The 26953-nt window shown below is 50.9% G+C and overlaps 9 protein-coding genes across 9 annotated transcripts; 2 read left to right on the top strand and 7 right to left on the bottom strand.

Moving 5' to 3' along the window:
* Positions 1 to 2361: 2361 nt before the first annotated feature.
* BDP55DRAFT_633546 (Ca2+ regulator and membrane fusion protein Fig1-domain-containing protein) lies at positions 2362 to 3341 on the top strand (the record flags this gene model as incomplete). The annotated part of the gene is made up of 4 exons (XM_060572570.1): positions 2362 to 2389; positions 2461 to 2529; positions 2588 to 2915; positions 2969 to 3341. The coding sequence occupies 4 exons, from the start codon at positions 2362 to 2364 to the stop codon at positions 3339 to 3341; spliced, it is 798 nt and encodes a 265-aa protein (XP_060427940.1).
* A 1160-nt stretch (positions 3342 to 4501) lies between these two features.
* Positions 4502 to 7696, bottom strand: BDP55DRAFT_633545 (family 47 glycosyl hydrolase; the record flags this gene model as incomplete). The annotated part of the gene is made up of 3 exons (XM_060572569.1): positions 4502 to 4796; positions 4851 to 5866; positions 5921 to 7696. The coding sequence occupies 3 exons, from the start codon at positions 7694 to 7696 to the stop codon at positions 4502 to 4504; spliced, it is 3087 nt and encodes a 1028-aa protein (XP_060427939.1).
* Positions 7697 to 10968: 3272 nt separating this feature from the next.
* On the bottom strand, positions 10969 to 12194 carry BDP55DRAFT_730084 (uncharacterized protein; the record flags this gene model as incomplete). The annotated part of the gene is made up of 4 exons (XM_060579648.1): positions 10969 to 11175; positions 11509 to 11629; positions 11693 to 11765; positions 11840 to 12194. The coding sequence occupies 4 exons, from the start codon at positions 12192 to 12194 to the stop codon at positions 10969 to 10971; spliced, it is 756 nt and encodes a 251-aa protein (XP_060427938.1).
* Positions 12195 to 13150: 956 nt separating this feature from the next.
* On the bottom strand, positions 13151 to 14659 carry BDP55DRAFT_705193 (uncharacterized protein). Its single transcript, XM_060578027.1, has 4 exons — positions 14263 to 14659; positions 14063 to 14236; positions 13791 to 13972; positions 13151 to 13702 (listed from the first exon to the last, which is right to left on the bottom strand). Exons 1-4 carry the CDS (start codon positions 14343 to 14345, stop codon positions 13242 to 13244), a joined length of 900 nt encoding a protein of 299 aa, XP_060427937.1. The 5' UTR covers positions 14346 to 14659; the 3' UTR covers positions 13151 to 13241.
* Positions 14660 to 15430: 771 nt separating this feature from the next.
* Positions 15431 to 16373, bottom strand: BDP55DRAFT_613156 (PLAC8 family-domain-containing protein). The gene is made up of 2 exons (XM_060571222.1): positions 15931 to 16373; positions 15431 to 15880 (listed from the first exon to the last, which is right to left on the bottom strand). The coding sequence occupies exons 1-2, from the start codon at positions 16216 to 16218 to the stop codon at positions 15629 to 15631; spliced, it is 540 nt and encodes a 179-aa protein (XP_060427936.1). The 5' UTR covers positions 16219 to 16373; the 3' UTR covers positions 15431 to 15628.
* A 657-nt stretch (positions 16374 to 17030) lies between these two features.
* Positions 17031 to 18729, top strand: BDP55DRAFT_716834 (uncharacterized protein; the record flags this gene model as incomplete). The annotated part of the gene is made up of 4 exons (XM_060578355.1): positions 17031 to 17043; positions 17334 to 17355; positions 17445 to 18054; positions 18091 to 18729. 4 exons carry the CDS (start codon positions 17031 to 17033, stop codon positions 18436 to 18438), a joined length of 993 nt encoding a protein of 330 aa, XP_060427935.1. The 3' UTR covers positions 18439 to 18729.
* Positions 18730 to 19323: 594 nt separating this feature from the next.
* BDP55DRAFT_633540 (cytochrome P450) lies at positions 19324 to 21302 on the bottom strand (the record flags this gene model as incomplete). Its single annotated transcript, XM_060572568.1, has 8 exons — positions 19324 to 19493; positions 19540 to 19817; positions 19892 to 20004; positions 20077 to 20116; positions 20164 to 20562; positions 20626 to 20816; positions 21008 to 21079; positions 21300 to 21302. The coding sequence occupies 8 exons, from the start codon at positions 21300 to 21302 to the stop codon at positions 19324 to 19326; spliced, it is 1266 nt and encodes a 421-aa protein (XP_060427934.1).
* A 502-nt stretch (positions 21303 to 21804) lies between these two features.
* BDP55DRAFT_705191 (glycoside hydrolase superfamily) lies at positions 21805 to 24237 on the bottom strand (the record flags this gene model as incomplete). Its single annotated transcript, XM_060578026.1, has 7 exons — positions 21805 to 22202; positions 22226 to 22372; positions 22411 to 22750; positions 22786 to 23472; positions 23611 to 23696; positions 23799 to 24122; positions 24171 to 24237. The coding sequence occupies 7 exons, from the start codon at positions 24235 to 24237 to the stop codon at positions 21940 to 21942; spliced, it is 1914 nt and encodes a 637-aa protein (XP_060427933.1). The 3' UTR covers positions 21805 to 21939.
* An 825-nt stretch (positions 24238 to 25062) lies between these two features.
* On the bottom strand, positions 25063 to 26622 carry BDP55DRAFT_695033 (major facilitator superfamily domain-containing protein; the record flags this gene model as incomplete). The annotated part of the gene is made up of 6 exons (XM_060577421.1): positions 25063 to 25191; positions 25260 to 25310; positions 25395 to 25755; positions 25780 to 25823; positions 25892 to 26348; positions 26411 to 26622. 6 exons carry the CDS (start codon positions 26620 to 26622, stop codon positions 25063 to 25065), a joined length of 1254 nt encoding a protein of 417 aa, XP_060427932.1.
* Between the last annotated feature and the right edge of the window lie 331 nt (positions 26623 to 26953).

Genomic DNA, 26953 nt, shown 5'->3' with positions numbered 1-26953 from the left:
AGATTGCGTCAATGGCTTCTCAAGCGTATTCCTGCGCGAACAGATCTAGATGATGACAGTTTCCAACGCTCCCAAAGAAAGTTTTCTCTAAGGATGGCAGTGTTGTTGATAGTTGCTGGGCAGGGCGAAGCGAACACATAGACTCCCGTGATCCGCGCATGTCCGGCAACTCGGACGCCACAGGCAGACAGCGCTAACATCCGGCAACGACGGTCAATGCGGACCCGAGAGAGACAGAAGGAATGAATGGATGACATTCGACAGCCGTGACAGGTGTCTTAATCACAGTCTTGCAGCCATAGGAGATTGTGAACTCTTGGGGTGACGGATTCTAACTGAAAGAATGAGATTGACCGCCAAATCGAGCGGTGTGTTGGTGTAGCTTACCGCTGCAGAGGCGAAAAGGGATGGGACTTTGCATGGTGGGGGTGAGAAATCGATGGGTCTCGATGGGAAACACGGAGCCGCCTGGGGTTCCTGCAGTAGATGTATCCGCAGAGCAGGGGAGTTCGACTGCGAATAGCCTCAGCTGTTCTGTAAGCTACTAGGTGAGGTGACCGGTGTAGGAACATGTGGCAGGACGCCGAGTATTTTTACCCGTAAAGAAGCCGATGATGATTCTTGGCTGTCGTCCGGGACTCTGTGTTTCCAATGCTGTCGCCATGCCAACTGGGGCAAAAGGGCCTAGAATGCGTACTTTGGTGCGCCGTAACAACGCATCACCAAGACTCGACACGAGCGAATGGATGAAATCAAGGAACCAACCCGATGTGCCGGACCCCGGCTTCGGGTCTCATCTCAAATGCAGGAACCGCCGAGGTGCCGTCTCGAGTCGAGTCGTGTGCCTGTTGGATAGCTTGGATAGGGTAAGGCGAGGGGGCAGGCTTGAAGCAAGCGAAGGACAAACAGGGAAAGCCGTGAAGTACAAGAGGAAGCGCGAGCGTTAAAACAGCCCACTTAAGGCAGCGTTGGCAAGGGGTCTTTGGGACTTGAAGACAGCATTGGAGTGTGATTTGTTTGGAGCTCAGCTTTCCGTAAGGTATCCATCCGTACGAATAATGGGAGAGAAGCTGAGAATTCGCAGGACCTGACGAGGCTAGACACACGCAGAGGTTTGCGCTAAGATGCGGCCTTAGATTTGACGGGGGACACGGGACGGGGGACCCCTGAAAAGACGTCACCCAGCCACCGGGCTTTTTTTGAACCTCTCACGCCTGTTTCCCACCCGCGCTGGTGGAACCCCGTTTATCCCACTAGGCCACTAAAGCCACTAAAAGCCACAGAATACGCAGCGAAGGGGCCTCCCCCAGACAACTCTAGCCGGTACGTACTGCGCTTTCTCACAGCACCCATCCGTAAGTGGTAGCGTGGAGGTGTCGAGTGGCCCCACTCTTCCGCCCTGCTCGCCCAGGAACCACTGCGACGCTGCAAATCGCCCGGACAACGGCCGCATTACCAAGAGTAAATAGAGGAGGTTGGCGTAGCTACGTAGCTCCTTCTGCCAACGTATTGTTCCTTGTTACTGCCTACGGAATAGACACCAAGACTATCCGCGCCAGCATCGTCTCCGATGCGCAACCGCCGCACAGCCTTTTTGACCAAAAAGTGGATGGCAGGACCAATTGCGCATCCTCGTCTACGCTTCTTTCCCAAACTTGTCACTACTCCTCTTCTCCAGTCTTCAGACCAGACCATCCATCCATCGACCTTTTCTTCCCTCCCAGCCATCTGAATATTCCATTCTGCAGACGTACAAACCTCTCCCGTTCGCCCCGAACCTGCGGGCATCCCGCTTTCAATTCTGCTTCTGGATCATCATCTGGCAGAGAGACAAAACTAAGTTCACCCTTCCAACCCTCCTTCTCTCCTCTCCCAGCCATCCCAATATCCGCACCTGCATCTGCATCAAACCACTTCTCTTCCCACCTTCGAAGACCCGACCCGCACATTCACTTTGACACTTTCACACACTCTCACACTTTTGCATCCTACTCAAGCATCAAAAGTGGAAGTCTGTTTTTGCGTCTGACAATATTCGGAAAGGCTTCACTCCAATCGCAGGTTCCGACACCGTCCCGCATTCCTCGCGGTGTTCTCCAGCAACCCACTTCTCTCGATTCTCGACCATAAACAAGCAACCTTATCGTCTACATTCCATCGAGCCACGAGTTTCCCTCGCTCCGCATTCCCTCCCCGCCGCGCGATCACCTCCCGCCGACGATAGGGAAAGACAACAAGCGTGCCAACGCTGAGGTGCCAGGACTAGAACCCCTCCGTCGCTCCGCTACAACGGAGGACGGCGTGGGTCACCAACAAGAGAGCCATTCCTCTCGAGGACTGGAGTGAAATCACACTGTCAAGATGCCGAAATTCCAAGTAGGCTGGTATCGTGAGTTGTCCCAGCTTCTTCCCCGATGCAAAATCAAAGAGTAAACCCCAACTAACACTACGCCATCGCAGGGTTCGTACCGTTTCTAGGATACCATCATGTCTTGATGATCTTGATTGCAATCGCCATCATCCTTCTCTGTGAGCTTCTTGGAATCGTCGCAAGACCTTGTGAACAATTTGCTAACCTCCTTCCTAGCCCTACTTTTGGCAGGTTGCTCGTCATCATCACCTTTGATCCCCGATATCTTCCTTCTGTCGCTCTACTATGACCATTACACGGCGGTCCCTTCCACAGCGCAAGTTGACTACAACGTTCACACTGCCATTGAGAATATTGCCGGTGATGCCCGCCTCGCCTGCCGTGTTGGATACTTCGGTATCTGCATCAGCCCGGACGGTGGCAGTTGGCTTTGCAGCAACAATGCCACCGCTCTCGCCAACGAGGTGTCTGTCGATCAGGACCCTTTGAATCTGATTTGGCTTGCTGCTCAGTTCAAGGATATGATTGTATTCCCCTATCTCATGTAAGTTCATCCGCGAGAGGTCTTGCAGAAACGAAATTCTAACAATCACATAGCATCATCGCCATCATCTTCGCCTTCGTCTGCTTCCTTCTGCTCGCCACCTTCCCCGGTTGGCACGAGGAGGAGGACTCTGAGGGTTCCGACCGCGAAGTCAAGCCCTTCCCCTCGCGCCCCGTTTCCCAAATTTCGCTGGCCATCATCTTCATCGCCTCCATCTTCGTGCTGGTCTCTGTACTGTGGCAGCATACCGCATCAGTTGCTGCATCGATTATCGCCCAAGATTTCGGAAACGGCGCTGTCCGCTCTGGTGTCGGTACTTCGGCCATGGTTCTCGGTTGGTTCAGCTTCACCTTACTCATCATCGTCACTATCGGCCTGCTGGTCATGATTCTCAGCATTCGCGTCCTGAGCCAGATGGTTGATTAAGGAGTCGACGCTGGAGAGATTGAATGATTCGAAAGACTTGACGACGACACATGTGTGAAGAAGATGGGCATGGAGACCCAAGGAACAGCCGAGGGGAAGACTTGTATATGGAGGGCTTCTCGAAGAGGGGACAATGTTTGGACCCCTTTCGCCATCATCACATTCATCGTCCAGCACAAAAAAACCATCAGCATCTGGGACATCGGCGTTGTTAATTGAGTTTTGCGTTTTTTATTTTCCTTTCTTTCTGGCTTTCATTCCGGGCCGGCATGGAGTGGCAAGACATTTCAAAGTCTGGCCGAAAAGCCCTCGTCATTTTTAATGTTGGTTTGCTCCCGAGAGCAAAGACGAATATAGATGAGCGCCTTCTCTTCTTGTTCTATACGAGAAAGAAAAAGAAGAAGAGGGACAGTGGATGACGCAGCATGCTCGCGACGGAGACGAAACGATATCGAGCAACACGAAAGAGGGAAATGGGGGAAACGAAGTCGAACGTATGGGAAATGGGAAATGTAGGAGTATGTCATCCACAATAGATGACGATGAGCAAAGACGTCCACCCTCAGAGACGACACAGATAAGATGAGATGAGTGAAGGAAATGAAATTGAACATGACAAACAAACCACAAAATGGATTCCTATCGCGAGTGAACAGAGTGACAATAATCTGCAAAGGGTGTTTGAGCAACCACGTAATATGAAGACGCGTTAAAATTCCAGTGAACTTACTCCGTACGAGAATACCAATCAGGCACGTAAAAGGTGCGGATAGAAGTTGGATATCCAGTCTTGTCGAGTAGCATCACAGGATACCTCTAGAATTGGTTGCATTGCAACTCTCACCAACTCTTACGCCCTCGTCGCCCCGGGTGCCAGCGAGAACTTCTACAGTGTATTTGTCAGAGGAAAGGTAAACAGAGTTTTGTAGATATAGCAAGGTAGGCTTGGCCAGTTTCATCGCTGATCATTATGCTACTGACTAGCCTTTGCTAGCAGTCCTTTTTAACTTTATACAACGAACAGTCCTTAGCCCAAGCAAATCAACCCAAGCACGCCGCAACGCCATGGTAGCCACCACCCGTGATATCTTATGCCAAAAAGTCATGCTCTCTGCACCTTTCCCTCGTACACACGCGCACACTTACACCCTCATTCCGCCTCAAACAGGGCGCTTGAACGGATGCGCCTCGGTGTTGAGCACCCAGTCGTCCAAACTGACGACATCGGGCGTTGAGAACAACAGGTAAAAGTACTTGAGCGTCTCGGCGATCCAGAAACTTTCCATCTCGTCAACAGGTTGAGGGTCTTCAGACAATACGTCGTCAATGGCGCTATTGCCGTGCTCGGTGCGAGTCGCCTTGATAATGGCCTCCCACATCTTCCATCCCTTCTCCTGCCACACAGGATCTCCAGTGATGCGGTACATGTACCACACAGACTCAATAGCTTCGGGGCTGAAGAACTGTTAGTTTTTCTGAATTCTTAAACGAAAATCTGTAATAGCTTACCGAAGGATGTAGCGCCTGGCGTTAATGTTGACGAAGCCAGGCGGGATCTTCTCGAGCTCCAACTTGTCCTTGACCCACTCCTCGTGCGAGAGCGGCTTCGGGTCGGGAGCCTCGCCCTCCTCTTCAACCGCGATCTTGCCCACAATGCCACCGCTGACGGGTGCGTCGTTGGGGACACTGCCGGTGATGTCGTCGGTGGTGCTTCCAGGGTTGTTCAGGTCGAGCTTGTCCTTCAAGGTGTTGCTAGCAGCCTCCTGAGCAGTACCCTTACGAGGGTCTTGAGACACTGGCGGAGCAGGGTCTCTCTTCTTCAAGAGGTGCTCATCGACGTTTGAAGGGGACTTGTTCAGGCCGGGCTCAGGTGCTGGGTACTCGGTTTTCTCGGCCGATCCTAGTTTCTTTGGCTCATCCTTGGGAACGTGAATATCGTCAAGCGGGTCCTTCTTTTCGACGGGGGACTCTGACTGAATCGTCTCTTCGGTCGACTTCTCCACAGGCTTGTTACCTCTTTCAGTTGTTTGTTTGCGGAGGGCGTCTTGCTGCTTCTGCTGCTTCTTGTCACGTTGCCTGTCCTCCCATGCCTGGACTTGTGCCGCACGCCAGTCAGCGGACGGATCGAGGTGCTCCCACCACAAGGTCTCATTCCACGGGCAGCTCTTGGTAGACGCGCAGGGCACGACAGAGGCTCCTTCAGGCATGATGCCGGAGGGCATCGTTTCGTACGCCCAGACACATCCATCAGTGAGCTTCTTGGCGATTTCAATATCATCGGGTCTGTCAAAAATCTTGCCTCCCAGACCAAACATGCCACCAATGAAGCAGGTGAGGTGAGTAACTTCATACTCAGTTCGCAGGTCGTTTTCGGGGTCACCAGAGGTCGAAACCTTGGCCGAAAAGAGAATGTCCCTTTCTTTGGGAACCATAGGTCTATACAGAAGCCATTTTTTCACAGCCTCGACCGTCTTAATGTGCATCGTCTTGTACTTTTGCTCCAGACCGCCAAGAACGAGATATTCCTACACGGGTTAGTCTCACTTCGATGGCACTTTCTCAAAATCAACTCAACTCACCTTGGGGAAATACTCGTAAGTGGAATCTTGGCTGCCACCCATGCTGTACTGCTGGTAACCCCAACCACCAGGGGCGAGACCTTGTTTGATGCACTCCCATGAAGACTTATCTGGCGTTGTAGGAGTGGATGGTCTTCGACCACTGTTGCCGGGGTACAAGGGCTGCTCGTTGACCTTGGGCGCTGGGGAAGCCGTCTTCTTATCGATATCTGCATTCTCGACCACAGACTCGCCATTCTGGTCGACACCAACAGCTCGCTTCGCGAGCGGATTGCTTTCCGGCTCGCTACCGTTACCCTTGGCCGCCGCAGTTTCTTGCGGCAGAGTAGCGTCAGTCTCGTCGCGCTTGGCCTCAGCAGCCACTGGCTCATGGCCCTGGGGCTCGCTCAATCGAGCAGCGGCCGCACTCGCACTAGCAGCCGCAGCCTGTGCCTCCTGGTAAATAATGGCTTCTGCGGTCCTGTTGCAGCCAGAGGCGTCCAGCTGTTCAGGGAAGATGCCATCAATGGTAGTGCCACGGTTCTGGAGGTCCTCAAAAGCGTCGGTAATTCTAGCGATGGCATCGTAGTACTTGTCTTTACCGGTCAATTGGGCCAAACGTGTGAACTCCATGCTCAGCGAACCCAGCTCGGCCACACCAACGGTCGTAGCCCGGTGGGGTTGGGAGGCATACTCGGGCATCCAGTTGTAATACAAGATGGGCATACGATTAGGGGTGTCAAAAATGCCCATCAAGATTTCGGCGAGCTCAACGGCCTTGTCCAGCAGCACAGTGTACCCGCCCTCTTTGCCACCGCTCACGTCGAAAGCAGCAAGAAGACCGCCCAAGTATCTGATGGTGGTCTCGAAGACTGGAATGTCACGGCGCGTCGGGCTATAGGTAAAGTCGATCTCCTTGACAGCCTTGACGGCCTCGGCGAACTCTTCCTTCATGCCCATGATCCAAAGCGTGTCAAGGCCGTCCACGAGAGTAGCAGCCCAGCCACAGAAGGGATCGCGGTTTCGGCCGCTGACGGGCGAAAGTTCATCGTGCATCCAAGCGAATTTGCGGTATCCGCCCCAGGATCTTAGCATTTCAGCCTTGATCAGGGCTAGGCGTTTTTCGCGCTTGTCCTTGGCAGCCTCCGACTCTGGCTTGAAGTCATATTGGATCTTGGGAATGTCTTTGGGCTTGCCGGTGGGGAGGGGGATAATCTCGTTGGTTGGAACGGGGAAGTGTTCGGAGACCTTGTGCCAGTGAATCTGCGATGTCGAGGTCGACAAGCTTTCAGCGATATCAAAGTTGGGTCGGCCGGGAGGCTTCTTGGCATGGAGGTCCTCTTCCAACTCTAGAGGCTTTTTAGGCGCCTTCGTAACCTCGGGCGCATTGGTAGCTTCGACCTCGTCATTATAGGCGTGAATGGATAGAGTAGGACCAGAAAGAGTGTTGGTGGGCGCCTTGGCCTTCTCCGTCTTGAGCTGAGGAATCTTGACAGTGGGCTTGGCCGTCTGCTTCTGAGGGTTCTGCTCGGGCTCGTCTTCCTCTTGGTCATGGGGATGTTCGCTATCGGGGGGCGGCTGGTTGTTGAGGTGCTTGTTGGAAGCGGGATCTTTGGCCGCCGGGGGTGGCTTCGAGGAATCCTTGTGGACGTTTTGGCCCTTTTCGGGTTCGCTGGGCTTGATGCTACTGGACTGACCTGTGGAATCCCATTCAGGGTTTTTGAAGACCTGGTATAGCATGAAGACCATGACAACAGCGACCAGGATCACATAACGGCTTCGTCGGCGGGGCATCATGTTTGCGGGCTCGCCGGAGCGAGGCTCTCGTCGCGCGATTGAGAGGGAGAAGTTATATCGCTGTCGCGTGCTACACTACACGTAGCGCTAGACAGTCGAGTCGAAGGATGGAGGACCCTGGGGCCCAAAGAAGTCGAGAAGCAGCAAGGATGGTGCGTATGCTAATTCGATGTCATTTCTCGGTTTCCGTCGTCGTGGTTGTTGGAAGAAAAAGCTAAAGGTAAAGCCAGAGCCAGAAGAGCCAGAGCCACGGGGGAGCTGGGACGAGCACGGGGGACAAGGAGCGGAGGAACGAATGGGAAAAGAAGGGGAGAATGGAAAGCCACGGATTGGAACTCGGCGCAGGTGAGGAAGGTGAGGTAGGCACTTGGTAAGGCACGTAAGACGGCAGGAGAAGAAGAAAAGTGAAGGTACGTAGAGACTAGATTGAAAAGGCAAGGAAGGTGAGCCTGTGAGGTAGGTAGGGCGAAGTAAGGCAGGTGGCATGTACAAATTGGCGTTTAGGGGGGGGGGTGGGACGTGGCAGGAGCACAACGGGGGAGCTTGGCCAAAGGTCGAAAAAATTACAGCACCTCGAGAGGGGAGGAAGGAAGCACCCCGGATCTCTTAGGTAAGACGGGAAAGACCTGATGATCCACGAGGCCACCAGTCACCAACTAGGTACGTAGTTACTCCGTACTTATCATTTACCATTTGCCAGTTACACACCACCAAAAAGACGCTCGTACGGATCATCTAGATGTTCATCCATTGTGCCGTTGTACAGACATCCTCGACCTCCATAGACACACCGCACAGAAGGTGTCCTGTCGCTTCCGTGTCCAAGACGCAAGATCTGAGCTCTCCCTGTGTCGGATTGATCAACGAAATGGTTGGTCCAGGGGTTAAACACGCTTCTCGGTCGTGTTTCTGGGTCCACACGCTAACACTTGCCATTCATCTGTTAGTAGATCCTTGGTAAAGGTTCTATGATCGCTATAGGACCCGGTTTCTCCTTAACGATGGATAGCTGTCGCGGAATCCAAGATTGTCCCATATCTAAATTTCTAAAGACGGCCTCTCGTCTTTATCAAAAACGTTTCAACCCCAACTCAGCATCCGGGTCCGCAACCTACTGCCATTGCCACGTTACACTGAGGAACTGTACGGGTAGCTCATCGGTCAACGGTATCGACTTCAACAGCCAGCATTCCACAAGGTGTCTCTGGCCTGCCCGCCCCCTCATCTTCTGTACCACCGAGAAAACGCGTTGTCTCTACCAGTCTCTTTGTACCCCGGACCGGGCACTACTTGGCACCAAGCTGGCAAGCCCCCAACCTAACGCCCGGCTCACCTGAGATAAAAATGAGAAGTTCCCAGCACAATTGGCTCCCGAGGCGGGTCGCACCTTAAGTCTTGAAAGAGCATACTTGCTGCACCAAATCCAGGGGCCGGGGACCGACGCACCCTAACAGCGGGGCGGGAACGGATCCAGATGGACCTTATTTTCCCAAGGGAATGGTGGTTCGCTGCTCGGCTGCTGGCTTGCTCCAATGTCGTATCCGGAAAAGGGTCGTCCGCTCCATTCGTGATTTCCCCCCATTTCCCGTTCCCTGAGAGGAGGACAAGCTCGGGTTAAAAAGACAAGACGAGGCAATACACGACCAGAAGGAGAAGGCCACATCGTCCCGGATCGTAAGGTGGCATCAAACAACTCCCGACTCGAAATTGGTTGTCTTTGTCGATGCAGCTGTTCCCGAAACCGTCGTCTCGACTTTCAAGTTCAGCCACCCGACTTAAGCCAAGCCGGATCTTGGTTGTCCTCTGCCTGTTTACCCGCTTATTGTCTTGGCAGAAGACGCCCACCTCGACTCCGCTGAACCTGCCTGAGAGGCCTACAGATACGGATACTTTCGGCTCCTGTCCCAGCTCCAGCTTGATCTCCAGCTCTAGCCTAGCGCCAACTTTTCTTTGTCTGCGACTGATCCACAAACCAAAGCTCCTTTGCTGCCCCTTGGCAATAAAACATTGAGAGACAACAGTCTCAACTTCTCAAGGGCGAGGGGAAGGTTATCAGCCACTTAGCACCCGACCTCCTGATTTTGTAAAGGCCATTTTCCACTTAATCTCTTATTCTGACCACACAAGTTACAATTGTTCACAATTCCCTCGTGGTCCCTACAAAGTACTAAGCGACCGTCAATTCAAGACTCTAAAGAACGCGAGAACCCACAACGGGTCCGCCGATCAGAAACGTAATCTTTAAGGCGAAACATTCTGAGCTCTGGTGACTTCAGCAGAGCTCCATCTTGCATAAGACAGAGATAAGGCCACAGTAAACAGGTTGTGTGGTTGTCAATCGGGACACTGGCCGCCAGCAGAACATGACAATCATGGAGAGAAAGGGTTTGTGAGTGTCTCGAACTGAGGGCAACTTTTGACGGACTCATGCAAGGGGCCGCCTGCCTCTGCCAGGTCCCGTATATGACGGGACCTGGCAGAGTTCGACAATTCGTATCCGTCTATTTTGCGATCGGCCGAATGGACTCTTGAGCTCCCTTGGAAAAAGACACTTCACCCGTACCTGTTCCCACTTTCCCCTATCTGCAACAAATGTCATCAGTCAAGCAAGTCGAGCTTGACAGCACACATTGCCTGCCAGCGCAGACTTGAAGGGTATGTGGTCTTGACGCCAGTGGATCCACCGGCTCCGTCATTATAATCCCCTCCCCGGGAGCGGCGGCAACGTCGGAAACAGCGGCCAAGCCGGAGCCGGTCGCGACTTGAAGTTGGAACCCGTCAGCCGGCGAGTGAGCGAGGTTGATCAGCCACAAGTGTCCGTAAGCAACGCCAAGGAATTCCACTACAGCCATTTCACGACCCGAATTTGGCATTGAGGCTGCATTTGTCAACCATTTCAATACATAATACGACGACTGAGAGAGAAGAACTAAAACAAGGAGCCGACCGATCGAGGAATCGAGTTCGGGTCCCGAAATAGACAGGAGACTTCGCTATCTAAGTGGTACCTCTACACTCGACCAACCCCTCGATCATCCGGCCCAGATGCTTGTTGTCGCGGTTGTAGCGATGATTCATCGGCTAAGAGCCTCACGGTCTCTCCTGCTCGAATGCTGAGCCGGGCAGTTCATACCTCAGGTGTCCTGGAAAGAAGGGACCCGCCTTCGGTGTTCGCAATAAGCCTGAGTGGGCATCACTGCAACCAAGTTAAAAAGATCGCATTTGCAAGTGACCCCCGTTTGTGAGTTGACGAGATATCATGATATTATGGATTACCACCTGCGCAGCCCGATCGGCCCCGTCCAGCTCCAATGCTTAAACGCAAGCTTGTTGTTCTCCACCTCGTCGACGATAGCCACTGCCATATCCTGATTGTAGATCCCGTTCTCCGCCGCCTCTACCGCCGGGTCTTCGGGCGTGTCGATGAACAGCTTGTACTCCCCGGTCCGAACACATAGAACGTGGTCATTTTCAGAGCTCTCGAGTCTGCAAGAGAGATGGAAGAGAATAGACGGTGTGAAGGGGGGAACTAACCCTTATCACGCAAGAGACCTGGAGGTGAGAGGAAGGACCACGACTTCTCAGTGACGCCGTTCCACATCGTGTAGGCCATTCGAGACATTGTGATTAGAGAAATGGTCTTCTTGTCCGTCATGCAGCTTTTGAGCCAGCGTTGGACCAGGTACGTGGCTGGCCTCAGAAGCCAGGAGTAGACTGGGACGAAGAAGCTGTTTCAGCAATCCGACTCTGTGCACTTCCATCCCATCGATGGAAGTGAGATCATGGAGAATTGGAGAATCGGAGAGACCTACATCTCGGTCGCTGTGGGCTCTGCTCCATTCCATCAGGACGGCAATGACGCTGATGAACCTGCTCCTGTGGTCCGGGCCTCGCTCGGTCATGTAGTCCAAGTGCTCATCAGGCCAAGTCCACCTATCCAAGCAAAGCCATCAGTTCCTGGCTTTGACCCATTACGTGATACGAATGGAAATATACCACCAGCTGTACGCAAAGTCCTTTTGGTCCGTAAGTTGAAGACGGTTCGCTACATGGATATAACCCGCTCCACCTGGTACACTCAATTTTCAGCGACATACTTCACCCGAAGCATGCACGATCCCACCGCTGCCTTGAACGACATACCAACAATGATAAACGGACCCTCATACGTCGACGCCAAAAGCGCTGTTTTAATCCTCCCATGCGCCTCGACACCGTCCTCGTATACTCTTGCCAGATTCGTCAAGCTAGGTCCAAAGGCGCACACGATGGCGTCAAAGTCTGATGAGAAGATATCGATGAGCTTCTTCTGCTCAGTGAAGATGTCGACGCTGGTACTACTGTACATTCCGTCGCCGGTAAGATGCTTCCATTGCTTTGGGGGATTGCGGGAGACGCCGACAATGGCGTGGCCTCGTGTGAGAAGCTCGTCGATTACGCAGCTTCCGGCTTGGCCTCTAGGGCCAATTACTGCGACACGGAGCTTTCTTGATGTCATTGTGAGAGCTATGGTAGAGATTGTATTAGTTTCATGAGGTGTAGATGCCTGAAAACTAGTTGTGGAATTTATACGGTGCTTGTGTCGGTGAGGATTCGTGTGCTGATCCAAATATTGTGCCTTGGTTGTATGACGCCAGAAGGTCAAGTGACCGCCAGTGGACCGCAAGTCTTTGATGCCGTTACAGAAATCCGAGTCGAAACTCTCAGATGATGTTCCATACAGTTGAGGGTGTCGAGTGCGAGCTACTCATATAGCTTACTCGGCCTGGGCCAAGAGTCCGAGTGACCGGCGTCGGGGGGTGGTCATGTCCCCGTAGACGGGCTGAGGGGCTAGTCCGAGCCACGAAGTGAAGGGGATGATTGCCGCTTACCACTGCCGGGTCTTGGAAGTATTTACTACCACATCCTTATGAGTTGAGCCGCCTGGGATTGTGTTATAACTTATCCTGACGGCGGTTACCAGTTGGATATGTGGAGAGTGCTGCGACGAGATGACGGGTGTGTCCGCTTGGGAGCTAGTGAATCTGATTCTATCCTTCAATGGATGACTGATTTCCTGAGATGGCTACATCATTACTTACAGGCGTACCTATTTACACAAGTTATAATTTCAGAATAACGGGTGGCCAGCTGGTGCTAACGCATGAATGAATAGGTTGAGACTAAGGCATCAGACGTGATTGTGTGATTACTCTAAAATGATTCATCTGAATATCTGAAGGAATATACTGAATACGTGAGGGCTTATGATCGTAGGCTAAGTTATATAGCCCCCTTCAACCCCATTCCTGTCACCAAACAGAAAGCGCCCGTCTAGATCGACGGGTCAGGTCAAACTGGCTGGGTGGTGGAGTGGTCTAAGGTCAACAATCGAACACCAACCAGCCTACTCGACGACAGGCTTAGCGAGTACCCGAGTTCGAATCCCAGAATGAGCACCAGTGAGATGTAGCCTACCGAGGTGAACTCTTTTTTTTATTTCAAAATGACAGAAGTGCCACATGACACTCCAAGACTTTTCTAAGCTGATTGACTGGAGATGCATTCACTCTAACATCTTCACAATCGACAACCGATCAAACAAATCCTGACTCATGACATAATCAAAATCATCCTTCGTAGTACTGCACGCAGGCGTCTCCCACTCCTTGCAGAGCTGAAGCTGCTCCTCGCACTTCTGCCTCGTGATAGCCAGCGCGTCCGCCCCGAGAGGCACCCGGATCGGGAAGGGCCTGCCCACAGCCATGCCCTCGCCCTTGACCACGTGCCACACGGCCTCCGGCAACTTCTGCGTGTCCGAAGGGCGGTTCGTGAGCACGTCGGAAAAGAACCTGCCAAAGGCGTTCTCGGCGACCTCGCGGTAGTCCGGGTTCGTGGGGAGGTTGGCGAAGCCTTCGCCGTCTGCGGTGCGGATTGTGCCCATTCCTGTTTCGAAGGCGCCAACTTCGAAGACGACTACCTTGATGCCTAGGTGAGCGGTTTCTTTCTGCAGGCTCTCGGCAAAGACTAGAGTCATCTTGTGGTTAGTTTTTGTCGCAAAAAGTCCAAATCTGGCACTTCATGTCCTCATGAGGCAAGAAAGATGAGCACGTACGAGTAAGGCCTGCCTTTGCGATGCCGTAGTGCCCCAGGAGGGGATAAGACAGCCACCCGAGGCCGGCACCGATGAATCCAAACGTCCCAGCCCTTCGCTCACGAAAGTGAGGAAGGAAAGCCTTGACAACGTTCATGGCACCAAACAAGTTGGTATGAAACAGTTTCTTTTCAAAAGCTGCACTAAACGTGTGAAATTCCACCAGTCAGCAAATGCAGCACTAGCTATCAGATAGCGATTTCATTGGCCAACCAGAATTGTATCCTCTTTACTCTGCCTCCTCGATCGAGCAAGGGACCGAGAAGCCAGAGTTACTGATCACGACGTCAATGTGACCGTACGCCTGGATGGCTTCTCGGTCAGGTGTTTGATCTCGGCGAGAGGCGCGGTGATGTCGAGATCGAGGGGAAAGATGTTGTCCGATTTTTTTCTCGGAGAATCGCTGGCTGGCGTTACGGCCGGTTGCGATGACTTTGTGTCGTCACGAGCGGCGAATTGCTCCATCATAGCGGCGCCGATGCCTGATGTGGTGCCCCTAATCAACCAGACAGTCATTTCTGCTAGGATTGCTGGGAGAGATGGGAGTCTAAGTCGGCTAATTATTGCGGGTGTGGAAGGAAATCGGTCGGTCTACCCAGCTCCTTTGTGTTTAATCTGAAGAGAGAACCGAAGCTTTTACTGAGTTAAAACTAGGAAATGAGTTCTTGATGTTAAATGCTGTAGTTATCGTTTCAAAGTCTATCAGCGATGGTAAGTAAATACGTTGGAAAGCACTCGCGATGAACGTGTTTATATCATAGATGAGCCCACAGATGAACATTATTATTGTAGAACCTTTGTATGTGCTTGGGCTCCTCGGAAGAACCGCCAACGATTCCGGTCGGAAACTTACTGCGAACCGCTCGCCGGAAGCGATTGCGGCAACTCTGTGGTCAGGAAAGCCGGGTCCGGGGCCGATGATGCAGGGGCCGGAGCAACAACGGGCATTTCGGAGGGACTAAAACTCACCTTGCTCCCCTGCCTGAGCAACAATCACCAATCCGAGTACAGCAGTTACGTGAGCAAGGTATCTTCACTTATCCACGATCCGAACGCATTTAGTCTCCACATCACCTTTCTTATCTACTTAAAATCCGCGTTATAGTCAATCATCCAAGACCTCAAAAAGATGAGTAGAAACAGACCGTAGATCATACCCTCTGTCGCTTTTAAGGTGTTCCCGAATCAAAAGATTCGTTGGTTTTGTTGAGAAATCAACTTAGGCAAACCGTTGCTACAGGCAATTTGAGGCGGGCGCGGAATACCTGGCCTCACTGGATGCTTGCACGATACCTCCTAGGCTTCAGCCACTCATCACTAACTTGCCACACTGTACCCATTGAAGTCTAGTCCTTTATGGCCAAGACCCCTTAAGATCGCCATGCCTAGTTCCAAACCCAACGTTGGTGAACCTTTTAAGTTCCGTATGGACTCGAGACTAATCCACTTTGGATGAGCGTTGCGAGGTTACGGATCACAGCTGAAGGTGGGTATCTAACTGGCATCTGTGAACAGGACCTGGCCGGCGGATCTTTCACGGTGCTCAACTTCCTCCAGTCATCGTGAAGTCAGTCAATTCGGACATAAATCCTGATTGGGCTGATGGGACAGACTCTCAACGACAGCACATGATGTAAATGAGGCACTCAAAAAAGAAATTGTATTCAAGTGGTAGTCTCAAAGACATGAGACGTCATCACCCCTTCACTCAATCTTCTCGGGGTCCTAATGACAGTACGATGTGTACATAATCGGCTCGTAACTAAAATCAGAATATCTCGCAATGCATGAGGCCTTTCTTAGACTTTCTCTTCAGGGATGCTCATTGCCACGTTGGCCTCGTACCCCTTACTTGCGACTGCAACCTGAGCCTCACGGAACTCTGCCTCCTTTTCTTGTTGAATCAGATCGCAGCAGCCACAGCAGCAAGCAGTGGCAAGATCGATAAGACAACTGCCCTGGAGATTATGCTTCTCACGAAGGTTGGCGCGCTGAAGGGCGAGAGGAATCCAATGGAGCCCAAAACAGGTGGAGCCCCAGAACATGAGACACTGTAAAGCAAGTTAGCGTTGAATAAATGTAACAAGCGGTGTCGACGGACAGAAGTATTAACAGGCTCATAGCCAGCCAGGCTGCCGTTCTTACGAAGACGATGATGGGTTTTACCAAATGTCACGCAAGGAACGCAGCAAGTGATAGCGCAAACATCGATAGGGCTGAAGCAGCCGAAAAAGCCGTTCTGCCAAGACCGAGATGTCTCGGGAGACTTGGAGTTGACATGCTCACTGGGACGAGCGAGAACGTCATTGAAACGGTCCTTCCACTCGTTGAGGTCATTGTGGTCAACGGGACCATTGTTTTGGGTGTTGGCGTGAGCTGGGGTGGCCATGGGGGGCTATTATGTGATGAAAAGCTAACGTAAAGGAGTGAAGAAGAAGCAATTATGAGCTAGGGAATAGAAAATGGTGATAAGGAGTGTAAATTGCCAAGCTAAGTTGTTCAGGAAATCTGGGATTGTCTTGCTCTTATATTCCCAAAGAGCCATGCTGGTTCAGCATTTGATCGCCATTTGAGAAGTGACCTAACATGTCTGGTTTGAGCGTCCTCAAGGCAATGTGATCTACCCCCTGACAATCACAAAATCAGGGTTCAGATTGCCGCTTTGAAATGAGGTTCGAACGTCCTGTGGCGCTGTGGCAAGCCTGAAGCTTTTGGTTTGGCAGCCATATCAAAAAGCTAAAGCGCCACCAATTTGCCTGTGTCCCAGGACTGGATGGTGTAAGCCCACCTTACGCGAGCTGGCGCACAGTCTGATACTAGCGGCAAGCCTGTGATGCTCAGAGCGGCGGAAATGTTGCGCGTTTACGAGATGATAGTCTCCGTTTCCTCGCATTATAATGCTTTAAGTCTAGAAGTGTTATTTCACCTAATATACTTTGAATCAGACAGGACTCAGAAGATGACAAGAGATTAGTAGAAATTTATATCGTGCATGCTAGTGGTTTGCCCGCTTTATTGACATTCTTCGATATAACCTCTACTTCTCTCACACAAATTGGTGCGATCGTATAAGTCCCTGAATGTAGGCAAAAGTTGATAGCTGCATAAGAATTCAATTTTTATTGGATAGTGAAAAAAAGCTGACACTCAGGATAAAGTCACCCATGAGGCTTGCTTTGCTTTGTTGTTTAGGAAAAGCCCATGGTCATGGCTAGTAAGGGTAGGGGCGTACATAGCGTTCAGCCCTGTCATTGTTAACTTGAGTATCCATGGTAGTCTCAAAAAACATCCCCGCATTTACGCTCCAGGTACCTATGTGGACAAGACCCTTACCCCTATACTTAAGATATCGAGCGAGTTTTCTACCTTACTACGAGCTGAATACCGGAATTCACCGACTTCTACCTAGACTTAAGCCAGTTGAGAAGGCGTACCTTCTTGTTCTTTGGATATTATAAGTATTAATTATATATTTCGTAAGAAATAGAACTGTATGTCAAACAGTTTTCAAAAATAATGAGAGAAAGTGAGACACCAGTCATGAGCGCTGTGCAATCAATGATGCTGAATGCCACGATGCTATACGAAATGATCAACCTTACTCTACATACAAAGTCTCAAGCATATTGAGTATTTTCAGAATGGTAACACAACCAGAGTCAGGCCCAGATATGTTGTAGGACAAGAAATCAAAGCCAACTCTCTTCAATCTCTGATTAAGTACGAAGCCTACGTGCTAGGAAGGCTGATGAACGGCACAACTTCCAAGTGGAAGGGAACTCCGATCACAGAAGGCGAGACTGTGACACCGATGCTGATAAGAATAGTGGTGGTAGGTGAGAACGAATTGTCTCCACTACTAGTCAAAGGGGAAACGGAAGTTCGAGTGGCAGAGATCGTAGTGTTGGAGAAAGGGGGATTGCTCGTGGTGATGGCTGTGGGGGATGGAGAGAGCCCATCCTTCAACGTGTCCGATAAAGTTGTGGTTGTTGTGCCACTGCTCCTCAGATCACTGCTCTTCGAACCACTAAGAGCCATTACAGAGGACGGACTGGCTGTAGGACTGGTGGTTGAAGTTGAGCTAATGGAAGTCATTCCACTTGTCGTCAAGAGTGTGCTGGTCAACGTCAGACTAGATGCAGGCGGGCTAATCGCCCTACTGTCGGCACTGATGGGGCTATCAGTGGGCGTTGCGATGCTGTTTCTTAACGAAGAGGAAGTTGTAGTGAGTTTGATTTGACCGTCACTAGAACTCGGAGAGGAAGATGACGTGGAGGAGAAGCTTGAAGACGATGTCGAGGATGGAGAATCAAAGGACGATGACGTTGATGAGAAGGTCGAAGATGGTATTGAGAAAGGGAAGTCGGAGGATAACGATGACGTGGAGGGGATGTTCGAAGACAATACCGAGGAAGAAGGATCCGAGGATGACGATGACGTGGAGGGGAAGGTTGAAGATGATGTCGAGGAAGAAGGATCCGAGGCCGAAGATGCCGTCGAGGAAGAAGAATTTGAGGTCGCTGATGATATGGATGAGGAGGTTGAAGATGTTGCTGTGGAGGAAGTCGAAGAGCTTGCAGACGTGAAAGTTGTGCCAAACGATGCCTGAGAGGTTGTTGTGACGATCGGAGAGGATGCAGAAGACGTCGTAGAGGTTGGCAATGCACTAGATGAGGTGCTACTCGCAATCGTTGCCGTCCTCACTGTTGTAGTGGCATAGACATTGTATACCGGGGCTCCGTTGTAATATCCACCACAACTGAGAGGGAGAGACCCAGTTGGCAATGGCACTGTTTCCCCACATCTGATGGTGCAAAGTGCATAGTTGGGTGGAGGATTAGCGGCAAACTCGATCTTGGTGATACCGTCTTTGGAGCAGTAGCACTTCGTATTGAACAAGAGAGACGCAGCACGCGAAGTAGCATTACATGTGTTCTGGCACATAGTAGGGCCATTGTTCACCGGATCATCATACTGAAAGTCTAGGACATTGGCTGCGTCGATAACTACACCGCAGTTTTGATACGAGTAGGGCGCTTTGGAAAGGTACCCGCCCATTGTTGCAAAAGTCGGCCACAAAACTTGTAGGATACGGCATGAACAAATGAAAACGATACAGAGGGAACCTCTGTGGTTTTAAGCTTGTGACTATTTGAAGTAGGCGCTTTGGCGCCGGCAGTCAAAGGGGAACATAAAGGCTTTGAAATTGACTGCCAAGCCACATGATCTTCTACGGGAACGTTGTGCGACCACGAGGAAATTGACCCAGCAGGAGACAAAAATTTCTACTGCAAACGTGGTTCTGAAATTAAGACAAGGCATCATCTTCGATTTTCTGCCTGATCCAGTCGAGAATTCTAGTTCAAATTATGGCTGGCCCCCCTTGCACGACGATTGGGTTTGTACGTCCATGTTTGGATTTCAATGACTTAGACAGTCTCACCAAAAGTGTCGAAATCCTTTGGTAACTGCCAGGGCCGCACTGATAATAACCCTACTCTAATAAAACTTGAGCTCCCTCCGCGCTGGTCAAGACAATACCCAAATGTTGCCTCTTCATACCTACAGGCTCATTAGGCACACCGGGGGGAAGTCGAATACCAGGGAACTTTTGCAACATTCTGACAATTGCATAGCTCGCCTCCATAATTGCGTAATCCTCTGCTAGTGACGTCAACACAGCTCGCAAATTCAAAGGTAAAACACTCACTGCCGAGACAAACACGTGGTCCACCATGGAAATCCAAGAATCCACCAAGCCCGGCTTTGCGAATCAAGTCACCGTCTTCCCATAGACTTGGTCGGTAAATGCTAGCGTCAGTACCGTATATAGCTTCGTGCCGGTGGAGATGATATGTAGACCATCCGTGGCCAACACTGTTCCGAATCAGAACAGGGGATTCGCCATCGGGCCCAACACCGCGGGGCAATACAGTCGTTCGAAACGCAATGCGGAAATTACAGGAAGCTACGGGTATAGATGGAGTGCTAAGTCACTTTTAGTCAACTGAGTTGTTATGGTAGAATAGATCGGCCATGACGTAATCTCATTGAGGCAACACCTTAGGAAGGGAAGTTCTTGGATGTGCTTCCCTGTAAGAACGCCGTTATCGGGGATCGCTGCGCTGGCCATCTCAGACTTCAGTCGTTCAATTAACTCTGGGTTACGGACGAGCTGGAAACTTTTAGTTGTTTAGCATACCGGTCACAAGTCAATGACATGTCGAAGGTCTACGTGGAAACCTACAATGTCCAGCCAAGCAGACAGGCTGTCGTGTCTCTGCCGGCTATGAGGAAGTGTAATAACTGATCCCGAGCAAATTTTCGGTCATACGTATCGCGCCAGAGGTTTACGATGAAAGAGGATTTGGCGGCTTCCTCGCCATGTTCCTCCATGAAGTCCAGTGCTTTATCAGAAAAGAAAGTAGCCCAGTCCCGGACAACTTTGCAAGCTTCTTGAAAATTTTTGGGCGAGCAGAGATAGGAGAGATCGGAAAGATGGAGTCGGATAGCTGAGATCAAGGTTGCATAGTCGAAGTTGTGACGGAGAGCTAGCCTTCCCTTCTTGGGAAGGTTATGATGTGGCTCACCAAATAGAAGATGCGTGGTGGTGCCTAGAGTGTACTCAAAAAAATGAGGCTGTAAATCAACAGCGGCTGACTTCTGTGATTCGTGCTCTAGAGCAAGTAGAAGCATGTCCGTGTGCTCTCCGAATGCCGTCAAATCTGAGTCTCTGATGCGTGAGAATCGGCGGCGCAACAACTCCCGAGAGTGGCGCCAAGCAGGTCCATCTTACGTAAAGATGCCTTCACCTGGTAGGGGCATCAGCCTCAGTCGACGAGAATCTAGGCCAAAGTCCTCGAAACGAGTGCTCAAGATGGTTTCGATGTTGACGGGATCGGTGATGATGTAGCCCTCTCCAAAGATGTCAATCCGCAGAGTCGGCGCGATATTCATGTATCGCGTCTGAAACTCAGCAGACGACCGCTGGGAGAAGCATCGTATTGACGCTTAAGAAGGTCCAGCGCGAAAGGCCGCTTGTATGGTAGAGTCGCTTGGACCGGTTTGCAGCCGTATTTGGCCGAGATAGCTTCTTCTTCCCGCTTAACTTTCCGGCCTCGCGCATAGTATCTGACGCAGTATGCCAGTGCTCCAGCAAGGAATAGAACCCGACATACGAGAAATAGCGAATGGCCATGTTCAACAACACCAATATGTACAGATAACATCGTAGATTCAATGTACTTGACCTGGGCCACAGACTAGTATCGGAGCTTTCAACGTTGCTAAATGGATGTAAAAGATCGCGAGGAACAAGCAAAGTAACAGAAAGAGCGCAAATATTTCTGAGAGATTGAGCCTGGTTTTGTATAGGAACTACAAACGGCACGATGGGTCGGCAGAAATGTCTTTGTTGGTGTATCGACCGAACAAATTTCTCGTTGGTTTGGTAAACGGTCACCAACATACCATGCATACGGCAGGGTTATCGTGGCCTGTCGATTGGATACGCGAACTGGCAATGGCAAATATACTACCCTTGGCGCCGCCGGGCTGCTGTCATTGATTATTGCCACGAAACAGGAATGGTATCAGCACTTGTCAAGCACCTTTCCACGTGCTTTCTCACGTGGATATCACTGTCACTTAGTATATAGACTGCTCCCATGTGCTCATTCTAGATGGGTTACTTCAAGCCACTTTAACCCACTTCATATGCCCATTGCTGCGTGCCATAGCTCGTGACAATTATGTTGGCTGGAAGAAACGCCGTAATCCCGGTTGGATCCCGTCCAACAGCGAACATTCGATGCAAAAGTCGAGTGATCTCGTTTCAACAGTTAAGTTCCCTGATGATCAAGGAATATAGTTGAACTTGCTAATGCAACCAGTGTAAATAGGGTCTATTAATGGTACATGCAAGAAGAGAACGCTTTTTGGAATATGCCTTCAAAGAAAGCTATCCTTGCTTTGAGTGGAATCTAGGCTAGTATTTCCAAAACAGGATATTCAGTACCCTTCACAGCATCGAAAATTTGACCGATTTCTCAAGGTTCCTTGAACTGAAACCCACGTCGAGCTGGAATTGTCCCGCGGGAACGCGCCAAGTCTATATATCAGTGTCCCAGTAGCTGAAGTCTCGGCGCTTCAACTCGAAAGCAACCTGGCGGGTCTCGCCTGGGCCCAGCTCAACCTTTGAGAAACCTCGAAGGACCTTGATGGGCGTACTAGAGGGAGCTGAATTAGTGGGCAGTGACATGTAGAGCTGAATAACGGTTGCGCCGCTTCGGTCACCGGTGTTAGTCACTCGGATTGTTACGTTCGCCACGGGGATGAAGAGGTCGCTCAGAGGTAAGGAAGCCTCATTGCCAGCTCAAAAGTTGTGTAGCTGATACCGAATCCAAACTCATAGAGAGGTTCGACTCCTTCAGCGTCGAAGTGACGATAATCGATGTTTAGACCCTCAGTGAAGTTGGCCTGCCACACGCCAGGAGAAGTCACCTCATCGCTGGTGAGGTTCGTGACGGGGATATTGTAGTCCGCTTCGGTCTTCGGGATGGTGTAAGGTAGTCTGCCAGACGGGTTGACGTCGCCCAGAGGATGCCCGCGGTGGAGTTGCCGGTTTGTTCGCCAGGCAGATGGGCGGCGACAATGGCGCGAACATTGGGGTGGCTAGCCCATGGCATAGTGTTGACACCAACAGAGTGAGTGACCACTACGGTGTTGTTGCACATATTCGCAACCTGCGTGACCACTGCTGTAGAGTTCCAACTGGCCTCAAAAGAGACACGGTCAAATCCCTCTGCGGCAAAAGTCTTGAGAAAGACAATGCATACATCGGGCACGGGATAAAGGCTATGGAAGTCCCCAGCAGCAAGACTTCCATTGTTGAGAATGTACTGTACGCGAGCACCGCTGCTCTGGCTCGCTCCTTTATTGCGTCCAAGGATGTGACCACATACGTATGGCGAACGCTGCTGGAGCCACCGCCAATATCCAAGGTTCCGTACTCAAACTCGACGTTCGTTGCAGGCGGATCTTGGTAGACCAGGCCGTCCGTCAAGTCGGCAGCATCATTCCCAAAGACTCCAATGTTCATTGGAGTCTTAAGAGGCAGCGTGTTGTTGTTTCTGAGCAAGACAGCACCAGCGGCCCTGATTTTTCGGATGAGCTTGGCGTGATCACCACGTACATCTCTGGTAGGGGGGTGGCTGACGATATCTCCCAAGTTTTGTTGATACTGGGCTGCGATGACGGAGAGAATCGAAGGATCCAGGCTCGGGAAGCCGCTATCATCTTGACCCAGAAGATAGTACTGAGTCAAGATACGACGGACCATCTGGTCTAGGCGGTTGGTGGAGACACTGCCATCTTCAACGGCCGTTTTGACATGGTCTCCGAACCAAGAAGTACCTTGCCCAGGTACCGTTGTGGCCGGCATTTCCATGTCCAGACCAGCATTGATAGAGGCCGCCGTCGAATGTGTGGCATACCAGTCAGATATGGTGTATCCCTCAAAGCCGAGTTCATCCCGCAAAATACCAGTCAACAGCTTGGAAAGCTCGCAAGTATATGTCTCGTTGAAACGATTGTAACTACACATGACTGCGGCAGGCTTCGCGTTGATAGCATCCATAAAAGGCTAGAAGTAAAGCTCGTGAAGGGTACGGTCGTCCATGTTGGTAGATACAGCGTCGATGTTGGATCCATCGGGAAGGATGACATTAGTGCGTTGCGTCCCTTATTCATTGCCAATGAAGTGTTTCGTGATTGCCTGAACGCCCACGCTTTGGAGGCCTCGAATAGAGCGATCCATCGCGATGCCAGTGAGGTACGGATCAGGAGAAAACCCCTCCCAGACACGACCTCCAAGCGGATGACGGTCAAGGGGTCCAGCCACGAGACTTCAACCGTGATGTTAGCACGGGAAGTTTTGCTCCTATGAGAATGATAGGACTTATCCCAAACAAGCATGCATGCCCTTTGCCCGAAATTCTTCGCCAATAGCCACCGCACGACGATACATCAAGTCCGCATCCCAAGTTGCAGCAGCCGTCAAGCCAGCTGGAAACACACTGGTAAGATCGGCGCGATTCACACCAGACGAACCATCAGAGTAACAGATGCTAGAGAAGTTGAGCCGAGGGATTGCACCAATGCTACCGATGCATCCAAGGCCAGTCAGCGGGTTCGCGTCCGTGACGACTGCTGTCTTCTCTTCGAGAGTTAGTTCTGCTAGAATCGCGTTGGCCTTCGAAACAGAGGTGTTCCAGTCACGTTTATCGTTGTCAGCTGCAACCTCTAATTATTGGCTGTCTTGAATGCCAGTCATCAGCTTACCAGATGTATTAGCCGCGGCGTAACCGAAGCCGACGCAATATAGTACGGGAAAGAAAGGTGAGCGCATCTCAGCGTCCTTGGCGACTCTGAATGTAAGAGGCAAGGTATGTTGAGCAGAGATTGAGATCGAACAAAGAAAGATGTCGACTGACAGGAAGTCAGTTTAATAGAGATTGAATCTAAGCATTGCAAGCATTCACATGGGTGCACTAATTCCAAGGCATTGAGCCAGGCCCAAGGTTTCTCCCGTCTTTCAAGTCGCCTTCACCAAATAGCAAATACCGATCGTCCACCTAACGGATCTCAAGATTGGTGGGCTAAATACACGTATCTGCGAAAGTCGATCTACACTTCCCGAAAAGGAAATATTTCGGCGCGGTCCGTAAAGCTCGGCTGATGTTTACCTGGTCGATAATGGTACCGGATCATTACATTTCCCTTCTGGAGCGCCAGATCCCGGAGGCTCTGGTGGTGTTGGCACGATACAGCATGTTCCTGCACTTTGGCAAGAGCTTTTGGCAGATCGGAGAGGGTGGGCCGCATCTTCTTCATGCCATCAGTGCCCATCTGGGGTCAATGTGGCAGCCCTGGCTATTGTGGCCAGAAGAATTCCAGGATGTTTCGTACAGTGCATCGTCGGGAACGGAAGTAAATCTTCATGTCTGATGATGTGAGAAAGAAAGTATATTCAAAATATAAGAGACATCATAGACAGAAATCGTATGAAAACACCTTCAGGCCATCCGAGAATGTTTTTAACTCGACTCAAAACACCGAAAACAAAATAGCATCAGAGATGTGATGACCGATCAATCTATGAACCTCTTAATCCTTAGTCCTTCAGATCGCTTGGGCTCTGACCAGGATGGTTTTGAACAAATGATTGAACTATTCACAACTTGGGGTTGAATTTGCCACGGATCCGCTCTCCAAAGACATAAAATGACACCAAGATTGGAACAAGACTCAGTGCAATGAACCCCAATGAGCTGTTCCCCCAGCCAAGGCCCAAGGACTCATACTTTCCAACCCGGACAAGGGTTATAAGGCACCCAGAAGCGACCTCAAAATTGTTGGTGCCGCTGTCACAGACGCGGCAAATTGTGGATAGGCATCAATGAGATAGTTTTGGATACAGGTCTATCATGTTGTCAGCAAATGTTTATTAGAGGTATCAAACCGTTTCAGACTTGCCATTGTGCCCATCAGTCCGATACACATAACCATGACGCTGAATATTGGAACAATCCAATGAATCTCATTCTGGACCGTCCAGCCGTAAAGAAACAACCCGAATGGCAAAGCTAGCGCACAAGGAACAGTCATGATTGGTTTCAGTCGGTCTTCGGGCTTGTGCGCCAGGCCTCTGGCCTTTGTCCGCTTCACGATCAAGTCTGTCAGCTGCCCGAAACCGATCACGCCAATGACCATGCCAATACCACCGGGAAGAAAAGAGAGGCCACTTGAGCCTTCGTCAAATCCATAGTGCTCTGTGTAGACAAAGGTGAAAGTTGCGACCAGGAGATCCTCGAGCCTGCTACGGATGTCTTGATTTCGAGTCTTCTTCCGAAGACGACTGGCCTTGCTCTCCAGTAGGGCAGGAGGTTACGTTTCGCGTAGTCCAAGAATTGAGACTGGTATGAATGTTCCTGCCTGCAGAAGCAGCGTTAGTCTTGAAACGTCCCAACGATGTGTCGTAAGGCTGAGAAAGATGGACGAACCAGAATGCTAATAAGCCAAAACACCCACCTCCATCCAGCGGCGCGAATGAAATAACCACCAGCGACCGGCCCTACACATGGGCCCAACAAGGAACCCAATGCCCAGATGGGAACAGCCCTGCCTCGCTTTTCGGGCGGCATCATGTCTGCGATGCTTCCGCTTCCAATGGTGAGGGGAACAACGCCAGATAGACCCATCAAAAGACGAAAAGCAAGCAACATCCCAATGCTATTGCTCAGTGCTGTCCCAATCGTGAATACTGTGAAGAGGATATTCCCAAAGATGTAGAGATATCTGCGGCCATAAAGTTCACTGATCGGGGCGACAAGGAGAGGACCAAGGGCAAATCCAAGAACGTAGATCGAGAGCAGAAAGGTGGCAGTGATAGAGCTATCGTCGTGAAATATTTTCATGATAAGGGGAATGCCAGGCGCGAACATCGAGGTCCCCAAAGGCCTGAACAAGTCAATACCAAACATGAAAAGGATTTTAAGAGCTCGAAGCCTGAGTATACTAACGTGACTACGCTGAGAAGAGACAAGATGACGATGTTCAAGCCCTTCTTCTTATCTAACCAGTTCAAGGGATGCTCGGGGTCGTTCTGCCCATCCCAATCGAAAATGAGAGCTTCTCCACTCACTTCATGATTAGCTTCGGGATCATGGTTCTGTATGGAGTATTTCGACGCAAGATTTTGAGCTCGTGACTCTTGCGTATGTGGGCGGATCATCCTGAGGGTCTCAGGAGCAGCTTTCGAATCTAATGTTTCTGTCATGACTACAAACCAGAATCCTCGCTCTAGAGAAGAGAACTTGAGTATGCTCCTGCACCTATCGTCTTTTGATGGAACAAAGCCCCTATCCTCGGCTCTGGTGATCCGCAGGACAGGAGGCGCATAACCCCTGAAACGCGCGTATTCGAGGTGGGAACGTTTAGCTCCCGTGGTCATCGCAGGCATTCGGCAACAGCTCCGAGCTGAGCTATGTATGTCAGAACCCTGGTGAATGTATCCAATTAGCTTCTAGCAGCATGCCGATTGCTCTCAAGTGTTTTGGACTTAG

Source organism: Colletotrichum godetiae (assembly GCF_030913485.1).
Source record: "Colletotrichum godetiae strain CBS 193.32 chromosome Unknown BDP55scaffold_28, whole genome shotgun sequence".
Lineage (NCBI taxonomy): Eukaryota > Fungi > Ascomycota > Sordariomycetes > Glomerellales > Glomerellaceae > Colletotrichum > Colletotrichum godetiae.
The sequence above is the reverse complement of the archived record's forward strand: the minus strand, read 5'-3'. Positions and strand labels throughout refer to the sequence as shown.

What these genes read in the sequence shown, in the direction of transcription:
- BDP55DRAFT_705193 (XM_060578027.1), bottom strand. Translation starts at nt 14,345, where the DNA reads ATGACTGTCTGGTTGATTAGGGGCACCACATCAGGCATCGGCGCCGCT. An exon ending in TGCTCGATCGAGGAGGCAGA is followed by an intron (nt 13,973 to 14,062) that starts GTAAAGAGGATA and finishes TCACACGTTTAG; the next exon opens with TGCAGCTTTTGAAAAGAAAC. An exon ending in CGCAAAGGCAGGCCTTACTC is followed by an intron (nt 13,703 to 13,790) that starts GTACGTGCTCAT and finishes AGATGACTCTAG; the next exon opens with TCTTTGCCGAGAGCCTGCAG.
- BDP55DRAFT_613156 (XM_060571222.1), bottom strand. Translation starts at nt 16,218, where the DNA reads ATGGCCACCCCAGCTCACGCCAACACCCAAAACAATGGTCCCGTTGAC. An exon ending in ATGAGCCTGTTAATACTTCT is followed by an intron (nt 15,881 to 15,930) that starts GTCCGTCGACAC and finishes CTTGCTTTACAG; the next exon opens with TGTCTCATGTTCTGGGGCTC.